The sequence below is a fragment of the Sphaeramia orbicularis genome, chromosome 7 (genome assembly GCF_902148855.1).
Source record: "Sphaeramia orbicularis chromosome 7, fSphaOr1.1, whole genome shotgun sequence".
NCBI classification, from domain to species: Eukaryota; Metazoa; Chordata; class Actinopteri; order Kurtiformes; family Apogonidae; genus Sphaeramia; species Sphaeramia orbicularis.
Genome location: NC_043963.1, coordinates 27,548,008 through 27,559,246, shown reverse-complemented (window position 1 = coordinate 27,559,246; position 11,239 = coordinate 27,548,008). Strand labels below are relative to the sequence as shown.

The 11,239-nt window shown below is 37.4% G+C and overlaps 1 protein-coding gene across 1 annotated transcript; it reads left to right on the top strand.

The window, feature by feature from the left end:
- The first annotated feature begins 1,388 nt into the window (after positions 1–1,388).
- ogfr (opioid growth factor receptor) lies at positions 1,389–6,710 on the top strand. The gene is made up of 7 exons (XM_030138327.1): positions 1,389–1,698; positions 2,203–2,268; positions 2,363–2,444; positions 2,536–2,614; positions 4,106–4,172; positions 4,464–4,612; positions 4,703–6,710. The coding sequence occupies exons 1-7, from the start codon at positions 1,567–1,569 to the stop codon at positions 5,826–5,828; spliced, it is 1,701 nt and encodes a 566-aa protein (XP_029994187.1). The 5' UTR covers positions 1,389–1,566; the 3' UTR covers positions 5,829–6,710.
- The last annotated feature ends 4,529 nt before the right edge of the window (positions 6,711–11,239 follow it).

Genomic DNA, 11,239 nt, shown 5'->3' with positions numbered 1-11,239 from the left:
TTTGGCCCCTAGGAACTACGGTAGTTCTAAGACACTTACACTAGCTCTCTCTTTCTCTCTCTCTCTCTCTCACGCACGCTGTATAACAGAGGAATAGAACCCAGAGTTGGACGTTGAAAGAATATAAAGCTTCACTTTCGTTTCACGCCAGCGTTTGTTATGTAAGTTATGGACACCCCCTGGCTCCGACCAAAAAAAAACCACAAAAAAAAACCCACAAAAAAAAAAACATCCCCCTGACAAATCACACCCTACGCGCGCACGTACACAAAGTGTCCTAAACAGTTTGTTCTCTGTCCTAAAATAAATACGTTGGTTAATTTTGTGTTGTCAATGTTGCTCTTCAGTCTGTTTAAAGAGAATACCAGTTTGTCCTCTTGTTAATGTTGCACTTCATGTGGAATTTTTTTTGGTATTTTTATGCAGAATGTGAACTGATAGAACTGTGATTTGATTTTTGTTGTTTGTTCAAGACTACCTGTCAGGGAAAAGTGCAATACTGATGTTTAAAACACATAGTAATATTAATCATTTATTTTATTTTCTATTTGATTTATAGCAGCAGAATTATATTCCTGTTTTTCTATATTCTATTGTGTCCAAAAATAGGGGGAAAATTTTTCAAAAATTCATAAATGTAGTAAAGACATTTTGAGGGGTTTTCTTTCTTCTCGTACCGAACCGAAAAAACCGAACCGTGGCTTTCAAAGCCGAAAATGTACCGAAACGAAAATTTTGTGTACCTTTACAGGCCTAATAATAATATAATAATAATTGTTGGTTAAACCAGTCAGCCTATATCCTCATTGTTTTGTAGGCAATTTGAGATGTATTAGTATTAAGATTTTTGTAGAATTACTTTAAAATTATTTTAGAGTACAGTTTGACAGAATAGCCGAGTTTGTGGTTATGTAACATCCCCGTGGAGTTCTGGGCTGCTGTTCTTCTTCTTTTTTTTTTTTTTTCTCGCTTCCTGACTCACATCAGCTGGTTAGCAGTTGGCCTACACCGGGCGACGTGCTGCCTTCAAAAGCATCTGAAAATCTAGACTCTGAACGGCATACGGCTCCTTTAAAGCAGCATTGTCACCTAAATAGAAGGACAATTAAATGATATAATTAGTGGGGGGAACGCAAAGTGTTAGACTGTGTTTTTATTAATTGTTTGCAATTCGTTCAGTGTCTTTTTAGTTCATAAACAAGTATGTATATGAACCGAAAAAATAGGCAGCAAATAAGCATAAGCATCACGAGGTTTTTTTTTGTTTGTTTTTCAACTGTGTCAAATATTTATTCATTTAACACCCCCAACGGCATCGGTAAAATAGCGCCCTGTCGTCTAAGTCTATATGTGTACTTTCCGACAGCCCCTGAAGGCATCCTCAGTGCTGCAGCCGCTAACTGTGCCGCTGTCTGACGATGGTAGACCGGAGAGGCGGATGGTCAGGGCCGTCCCCAGCTAACCCGAGAATGCAACTGTAACTTTGCGTCTGCCCTTGATTCGTGCCGAACCTGGGTGCACGTCTGTTTAGCTTTAGACACCGGTGTAAGCTTATTTCTTTGAGTTATGGAGGACGAATGTGTGTGTGAGTACGACTCGACCTGGGACACAGAGAGTGATGGAGACGACCCGGCCGGAGAGAGCCAAAGCCGACGGTCAAGTCAAGACAAAAACAAATCCTCCTGGACGCTAGTAACTGTACGTGTTTTGAGGTTACTTTGCCAGACTATACACTGCTAGTGACACATAAAGACATGGAACATACCGGTCTCGTACTACTCATTGATTGTGCACTCGGCCAGCCGTTTGCTTTTATTCCCATGACTGGAAAGCTAATGTTAGCTTAATGCCTCACTGCTGCAGGCTTGCTAACTAGCTTAGCTAGCGCTGGCATCAGCTTACTTTTAAGAGGTTTTACGACGCTACGACTCATTATTTACATTTGGCTTTAAGATGTCATGTGTTTGTTATTCGGAAGCTAGTGGATTTTGAAGGGTTTTACTAAACTATTAGCTCCTTTGCTGAAGTATAAAATCAATTAGCTTGGCCTTAAACTTGTAGAACAGTATGTCAGTTGCCTAATGCCATCATGTTTCCATCAATGAGTCATGCCATTGTTCTGATATTTAAATGTGGGATTTTGCATTCTTTATAGTTTATATTGGCGACATTCTTTTCATTTCACTTTCACTGTTTTGGTAGTGGCATCACACACCCAGAAATATGAGGGCAGCAAAGGACATGCAGAACTACAGAAGAGGATACCCTGTAAGTACCATGAAACACTCCACAGTGAAAATGTGCAGGTTACTTATTTACTATTTTTTTGTTTAATTTTGATTTTTTTTTTTTTTTTGCATAGAATCTAACAGATGATGAGTGCTCAGAAGACAAAATGAACAACTTGCAGTTTTATCTCAATAAATATCCTTCTGCTCCTGATGGTAATGTCTTTACTCCTCTTATAAAATGCATTCAGTGATTTGAAAAGTTATGGGTGTTGTGACATTTTGCGTTATTGCTTATTTGGCACAGATGTCTACATTGATTCGTTTCTTAAGGAATGGAAAACAGACTACAAAAGACTGGAGAGGGTTCACTCATACATTCAGTGGTATGTAATGAGTTAGTTTGTGTTTCTGTTTTGCATTTGGAAGTGTGCCACAGACTATTTTAATTAAACGTTTGCAATGTAAGAGCAATACTTCAATGTTTATTCTCATAGTTATTGAATGGTTTCATTGCATATTAAAGTAATACGAAACACCAGCATGTGTTTTTTTTTTTAACTGAGAATTGAATTGATTTTAATTATGTGGAAACACATTAATGCTGGTGATGAGACACATGAAACTCTGCAATGCTCAACAGGCCACCTACTTTTTTAAAACCAGTTTGAGGTTTCTAACCTTGATGCTTATGTAGAGTCAAATATTTCTGCTTACAGTTTGTCAGTCTATGTTGGTGTGTAGTTTACCCGCCCTAAGATGGAGTCAAACTGACTGAACTGAACCTTCAGACTCTGACAAGGATGGTGGTTGTTGTCTTGTAAAACCGCCTCCTCAGTAGGTTAGTTTGACCCTGAAGTAACATATTAGAACACCGAAGTTACACAATAGCACCCATTGCAGGATTGCTCTGTGAGGGAACTGTAATCAGGGTTCCTGCAGGGTCGTAAAAAGTCTTAAAAGTCTTGAATTTACAAATCTGCATTTAACGCCTTAAAAAACTCTAAGATGTATTAAATTTGATGGGGCAGGTTTTAAGTTGTGTTGCCATAAACTTGTTGGCTGCATTGTTTTTAAATGTATTTGGGAAATATCCAAACTAGACAGAAGATAATGTTATTCTACTTGGTTCCACCTGTTCCAACCTGGCAACTTATATTTAAATTAGGAACCAATTATTGCTAACTTAGCAGCCCAATGTGAGAAATGTCTTGGAATGGTGAGAATCAGGGGGTTGGAGTAAATAAATACATTTTCCTAAATTTTAGGAGTCACAAATTTTTGAAATGGGCATTAAATTCAGCTCCAAGTAGTCTTAAAAAGGTCTTAAAAAGACTTAAATTTAACTTGTAGAAACCTGTCGGACGCGTGGTATTATATTTAAGAACAAGTCAGGGGTGCCCCCCAGTGATTCAGAGTACAGAACATCCCACACCGGCCAAAGCCCCAACACAGGGGTCCAGGTGAAGGGCATTTGCTGCATGTTACGCCCCTACTCTCTCTTCAGCCTCATTTCCTGTCTCCCCATATGATCTATCAAATGAATACCCCAAAACAAACCTGATTTCTAAGTAGCTCATTGTGTGAAAGAACTGGACGATGGAGAGAAAAACTGATGCTAATATTCTCAATATTAGCATAGACTTAACACTGCTTTTGTTTAGTTTTGTTTAGCACCAAAACCTAAACTTACCCTTTCAGAGTCTGATCTGGTTCTGTTCAGGTGTCTGTGATCCTCATCTTGAGGATGTCCCAGAACAGTTGTTCTCTCAGCCCCTCCTCAACCTACTCTCTTCCTCTTTTCAACTTTTTAACACTTTTCAGAATCATGCAGTACGTGGAGTTACACTTCTGTTTTGTTTGTCTGCCATTGTCAGGCTTTTTCCACTGCGGGAACCAGGGGTGAATTACATGGCTTCAGAACTCACCAAGAAGGAGATTGAGGTGAGTGTAATATCAAAGGTAACAGATGATAAAAGTTAGTAGGGGTCCAAATAAGCAATGAATGTATATCAAAGTAAATAAACAGTAAATCCACATTCAGGCAAGGAAGTCAACTGTGCAGAATTTGACTAACGGATAAAGCTGCAGTAGTTCTTAATTTGAGTTTAAAGGAAGCTAGAAATGCAGATCTACTAAAAGTTATTTACATTTAATTTATGTCATGATCAGAAAAAGTCCCAGAATCTTTGAAGATAATCTACAATTTTTGATTCACTTTGGTGTGTTTTTCAGGCCTTCAAGAAGAACGAAGATGCCAAAAAGAGACTTGTGGAGTCCTATGAGCTTATGTTGGGCTTTTATGGAATCCGTTTAGTCAACAAAGACACAGGGGAGGTGAAACGTGCAGAAAATTGGAAGGAACGCTTTGGAAATCTTGAGAGGTAAATATATGTATTTTGTCGTATTACTGTTTTCCCAGATGTGTACTTTTACTTTAATAATTACAACTTGAACTCTCTCGTAATTCACAGGAATATGCACAACAATCTACGCATCACTCGCATCCTCAAGAGCCTGGGAGAGCTGGGCTTTGAGCACTATCAAGCCCCACTCGTACGCTTCTTTTTGGAAGAGACTTTGGTCAAGAAGACCCTTAGCAGTGTTAAAAGAAGCGTGCTTGACTACTTTCTATTTGCTGTCTTGGATAAGCATAAACGACAAGAGCTTGTGCGCTTTGCCTACCTTCATTTTGAGCCAAAGGATAAGTTTGTGTGGTGTCCCAGAAAGATTCAGAAACAATTCAAAAAGGCAGAGAGAAAATCGGAAACCGTTGGGAATGGAGATGGCAAAGATGAAGCGCACTCACGGGCGAAGAGCAAAGACGGTGAAACGGTTGTACAACAAAAAGAAGACGGATCAGATAATGTTGCCAAGACCCAGAAAGGAACTGATAAAACAGCAAGTAGAGACAAAAACAAACAATCAGAAACATCCCCCGAGCCAAAACTAGGAGCAGAGACTATCGAAAACGGAAGTACAGGCTTAGAGTCTAATAATGACGTATTGGGGAATGGAAACGATTGTACAGATGATGATGATGAAATGGATCAGTCGCCCAGCAGTGACACTGTGGCAGCAAAAACCGAAACCAGCGCGGACCACGGCAGCCAGAAGGACGCCATCCAGGAACCAGATAACATTATGCAAACAGATGGGGACAGTGACAGTAAAAAACCACCGAAGAAGAAGAGAGAAGATAACGAGCTGCCAAGCAATGGCTCCAGTGGGGACTTTGCCGGCGGACAGATGGAGGAAAGAGCCGGGGCTAATAAAGCTGCTGGTCAGCCGAGCCAGACGGCGCAGACCCCACTTAAGACTGCCAAACACTCACCTTCTCTTTCTTCGGGAAGAGAGGAAAAAATCCCAAGGACCGACTATAATCCAGTGCCAGATACAAAGGATGAAGATGAGACGTCTCAGGAGCATGTGTCGGCGTCGAACGGGACAATGATGAGCACCGACAAAGATGCGGATGAACAGACTAATAATGGAAAAGACGTGGAGGCGATGGATATGGATTCAGACCCCATAGGCACTGACCAGAACACGGGGAACTCAGTGAACTCTAAAGAAGTGGATGATGGAGGAAATAAATAAATAGAATAATTAAATGTACTATAGGGACAAAGTATGAGACCTTCTGGGCCTTATTTCTACTATATTTGATGTTTAGATATTCATTCTTTTCACTTTGAAGGACCCTATAAAAACACTGAATGCAGGACTGGATGTGACTCAATTTCTACATGGCCAATAAGACGATATTAAGGTAATAACGACTAAAGCTGTCAGCGACTGATATTTAACATAGTTATAGAATACATAAAGCACTTATTCATAATGTATATCGATTACAGTTGTAGAATTAAAGGAGTTCCGCATTTTTAGACTTGATACTTTCAGACCTGAACAGTTTTTTGCACTTGAGAAGAATCAGAGAGAGGAGCTTTTGTCTTCTCTTGAGATGTTTTTGTGAGTTAAAAACATTCTGTACTAGTGTGTGTTTCTGCTGGACCCCGTCTTCAAATGGTTTTAAGACTGAATGTCACTTAAGTTGTTTTTCAATGTTGCACAATCTGTGTTCTTTGTGCAGATTTGGGAAGTAGACCTTTCAACAACAGAAAGCCTCGCCAAAAAATGTGATTGACTGGTTGATTGTAAAAAAAAAAAATGTTTTTTGTTCACCACAGGACTGAAAAAAAGCTTTGGCTGTAATTTTTTTAAGCCTGCTGTATGTTAATTTAAGGTGGGAGTAGCCCTCGACAACTTACGGGCCAAGGTGATATATTGGTCTTAAAAATTCATGATGCATTGTTTTTTTGTAATTGCACTTAATTTTCACTTCTCAATGTTGAAGTTGTGGTATTTAAATAATGAAAAGGTAATAACTTTACAAAAAGTGCTTAATTCTTTATATGACCTTTTCTTGACTAAATAACTGGCTGTTGACAAAGAATAAAAGTTCTACTATTTTTCTGACGCTTTTTGGAAATCAGTCTGTGTTCGACACGCTGACATCCTCATCTCTTCATGGTCTGTCCAGTAACGATCCTCAGGACGACACTGAGGTAAAAGTCAGCTTTTTGCTCCCCATCCTGACTCTCTTGGTTCTTCTGGTGTTGCAGCATAGAGTCAGAAGTTTTTATTTTTAAAACAAACAAACTGAGCCTCGGTATAGTTACATGACTCATAGCGGAGCCAAGAAAGATGTTGAACTTAAGGATACTGATGCAACAGAACTTGTTCAGGCCTCAGGGTGAGTGTGGAGTCTGAGTGTTCTGTTATTGCATTGTCCATGCCAGCCTTTATTTATAGATCTACCAATCCTCTGTTTGGGATGTTATAAATAATATTTTTAACATGTTTTGTTGGCTCGATGAAGTTCCTCTGGCCCAGTTAGGCAAACTCCGGTGTGTCCAAAAATGCATCTATCTTTTTATTTCTGTTGCTGAGACTTCATAAAGGAGTGATATTTTGCTTTTTTAAAATGGAATTATGCATTTTAAAATATTTCCCTGTGCTCTATACTATGCATGAGTTTGAATTCTTCATTAATTCAACTCCACAGGTCCATCTTCAACCCTATTTCTGAGTAATGACACCAGAAAGGTCGTTTTGAGGGCTGGCCCTTTAAATCCAAATGAGCCGCATTAGGCCCCACCCCCTCCTGGTTGTTGACCGTGCTGCTCTGTCCCATTCAGCCACTTGCATTTGTTAATTCAACCAACAACTGAACATTTTAGGTAATCGGCTCGAAGTTTGGACATATTTTCAGTTTCCACTACATTTGCAGAGGCTGAGAAACACTCATGTCGTACTCAGAGAAATGTTTGTCGGAAGTCTGGACCTTATATGTGAAAATGTCGTTATGCATTTGTTAATTCAACCAACAACTGAACATTTTAGGTAATCGGCTCGAAGTTTGGACATATTTTCAGTTTTCACTACATTTGCGGAGGCTGAGAAACACTCATGTCGTACTCAGAGAAATGTTTGTCGGAAGTCTGGACCTTATATGTGAAAATGTCGTTATGTAACTAGTTATAAAATATAACAAATTAAGTAGGAATTGAAACAGGTTGTAGAAATCCACTCTATTTTTGCCGTAATGAATATAAAGATAGCTTTGCAGCACCGGGAGGGTTCAAATTCAAACTTTTTGAACTGTTAGGGTCCAAATACACAAATGTACCAAACACTAATAAAAGTGAGTTTAGCAAAATATGACCCCTTTAAGTTTTGTGTGTAGCTTTTATACAGCACTGTAAAAGAAGGTCCATAGAGAAATGGTTATGTCAAACTCAGTTTAATTCAGGGACCATTTAGATCCCAAGCAGGCCAGACCAGTAATAACCAAACTTAGAAATAATGATCCCAATGTTTTCTCTTTTGAGTGCAAAAAAGTTAAATTATGAAATATTTACATTCCCAAATATACTTTCACAAATAAAAACAGAATAACCTGAAAAAACTGAAATTTCTTAAGAAGAATAAGTGCAATTTTAATATCATTAAAATATTTAGCAATAGGCCTGTCGTTGTTCTCTCCGTGTTTGCATGGTTTATCTCCAGGTACTTGGCCCTCCTTTCACCGTCCAAAAACATGCACGAATAGGTTCACTGATAAATCGAAAGTGCCCATAAATGTGAATGACAGTGAATTGTTGTTATGCAATGAAATGGCAACATGCAATGAAATGGCAAATGGTAGCTCTGGCACCCCCCAAAACCCTTTTAAGGATTATTCAGTTCAGAAAACGAAAGAATGAATGAGTTTAGAGCAGGGGTGTCAAACTCATTTTAGTTCAGTTCCACATTCAGCCCAATTTGATCTCAAGTGGGCCGGACCAGTAAAATAATAACAGTGAAAAAAGTAAAATTATATCATGATCAGGTTTACATCCACAAAGTTTCCTTAAAAATCTGAATAACATGAACAACTTGAATTGTCTTAAGAAAAACAAGTGCAATTTTAACAATATTCTGGCTCAGTCAGTTTATCATTTACACATGTGCAGTACAATCGCACAAAACATTTAGTAACAGGCAGAATATTGGCGAAATTGCATTTACTTTTCTAAAGACATTTCCATTTGTTCATTTTTGTTCAGGTTACTCACATTTTTTGTAAAAGTATAGTTTGGTAATGTAAATATTTTAATGTAATTTTACTTTTTCACACCAAAAAAACAAAGAAAATTTGGGGTTTTCATTATTTCTAGGTTATTATGATAATATTTTACAGGTCTGACCCACTTGAAATCTAATTGGTCTGTATGTGTCTGTACATGGAACCTGAATTAAAATGATTTTGACACCACTGATTGTTAATATCTTCAGTGTAATTTTTGCATTTCACAAATTCATCCCGCGGGCCAGACTGGACCCTTTGGCGGGCTGGGTTTGGCCCCCGGGCTGCATGTTTGACACCTGTGGTTTAGAGTGTCTATTTATAGGTTTTACTGGTCCAACCCACTTGAGATCAAATTAAGATAAACTGTATGTAGCCCCTGAACTAAAATGACTTTGGCACCCTTGACTGTTGTAAAATTTTTTCTTCAAGTGAATTCATCCCATGGGCCAGATTAGAACCATTAGTGGGCCAGTTTTAGCCCACGGGCCATATTTTTGACACCCCTATGTTAAAGCCTTAAATGTTTTGATGAATCTATAAAATACTGTGAATGAAAAGGCCAAGAGGTGGTTCTTAAAGTTAATAATAACCCTTTATAGGGCACTCATTGAAATACTCTGAAATTCACCTCCTTGTCGGTTGGCATGACAACAGTCTCCCTCCTCTTGCCATAAAACATCCGAGCAGCACTTGCTAAAAAGTAAACACATGCAATCAAACAAGTGTTATAAGGTCATAAACTGACAAACTCACTCATATTCACTATTTACAGCTTCAACGTTTCTATAAAATCTCTGAACCAACATGCTTCTTGACTTCACTGAGGCACAGGATTGGCCCCACATTTAATGTTTGCGGAAATTACCATTAATAGTCACTTGTCCGATAAAGGGTTAGTACAGATTTTAATGGTGTCACCTGGTTTAATTAAAGCACGGGTGTCAGTCTGGCCCATGGGATGAATCTGTACTGAAGATATAAACAGTCAAGTGTCAAACTCATTTTAACTATATGATGGCTGTTGCTAAATGTTTTGTATCTTTGTAAATACGATCTGTAATACATGTATATATGACAAGTTGAGGCAAAATAGTGTTAAAATGACACTTAAGAAATTCAGGTTGTTCATGTTATTCACATTTTTAAAGAATAGCTGGTAGATGTAAACATTTTCTTACTGTAATTTTACTTTTTCACTATAAGAAAAGATTAGAATTGTCATTATTTATAGGTTTTTATGCTGCTATTTTACTGGTTTGGCCCACTTCAGATCACAATGAGCTGTACACTGTAAAAAAAAATCCTGTTATTACGGAAAAAAACTGGCAGCTGTGGTTACCAGAACAATACTGTAAAAAACAGATCAAACTGTAAATATATGGAGTAACATGTAGATTTAACATTTTATACGTGTATTTCAAATGGACTGCACTTATATAGTGAATTTTATACACCTTCATGGTGCCCACAGCACTTTACAAAGCCACCAGGCCCAAGTGGGAGTAATTTAGGGTTCAGTGTCTTGCAAGGACACACATGTGAACCGTCAGAGCCAGGATTCAAACTGCCAACCCTTTGGTCATTGGATGACCCACTCTACCAACTGAGCCATAGCCGCCTGTTAATTTACATGTTTAAAATGTTAAATTGTTAAATGTTTACTTTTTTATAAAAAAAAAAATAAATAAATAAAAAAAGCAAATAGGCTATTATTCCAACATTGTGGTCTTGCAATTTAAACAGCACCACATTGTTTTTCAATTTACAGTTTGATTTTCTCAAAACAATAAATATTTCATTGAGTAAATTGGGTAGAGCATAGTTAAATTTCTTATAGTGCAGTTATTCCTAAGACAGAAGAATATTTAGATCTAATTCATTGCATTGATTGAATTCAAATTAATGCACTGATCAATGTAGAAGATTATTGCTCAATTATATATCACTGAAATGTAGAATTAAAGAAATATTTATAAGTACTATTTACACATTAAGAAATGTATCTTTTTCATATCAAGTCAATATTTTTGTTTGGGTTTAAATTAATTCCATTTTGTTTTGCTTTCGAATCTATTCATATTAAGTGGATAACTATGGCGGGCTTCATTTAATTAACATTTACTCAATACCAAACACAGTGAGATTTAATTAATATTATTGCTTGTAATGTGTTGCCTTATTTTTATTGGGTAGATATGGGGTATCTTTTTTTACAGTGTACATAATTTCTACATACAAATTATATTTATATTTGATTTAATCGTTAACACAAAAATCTTTTCAAATATACAACTTTGCATTGTATTTTCACTTACGGATTTTTTATGTTGCAATGTTACAATTTTTTTTAATGTTAATTCTACCATCATTTTTT

Bases quoted from the DNA above. Each gene is read 5' to 3' on its own strand.
- ogfr (XM_030138327.1), top strand. From the start codon at position 1,567: ATGGAGGACGAATGTGTGTGTGAGTACGACTCGACCTGGGACACAGAG. The intron at 1,699-2,202 runs GTACGTGTTTTG...CTGTTTTGGTAG, and splicing joins CCTCCTGGACGCTAGTAACT to TGGCATCACACACCCAGAAA. The intron at 4,613-4,702 runs GTAAATATATGT...CGTAATTCACAG, and splicing joins CGCTTTGGAAATCTTGAGAG to GAATATGCACAACAATCTAC.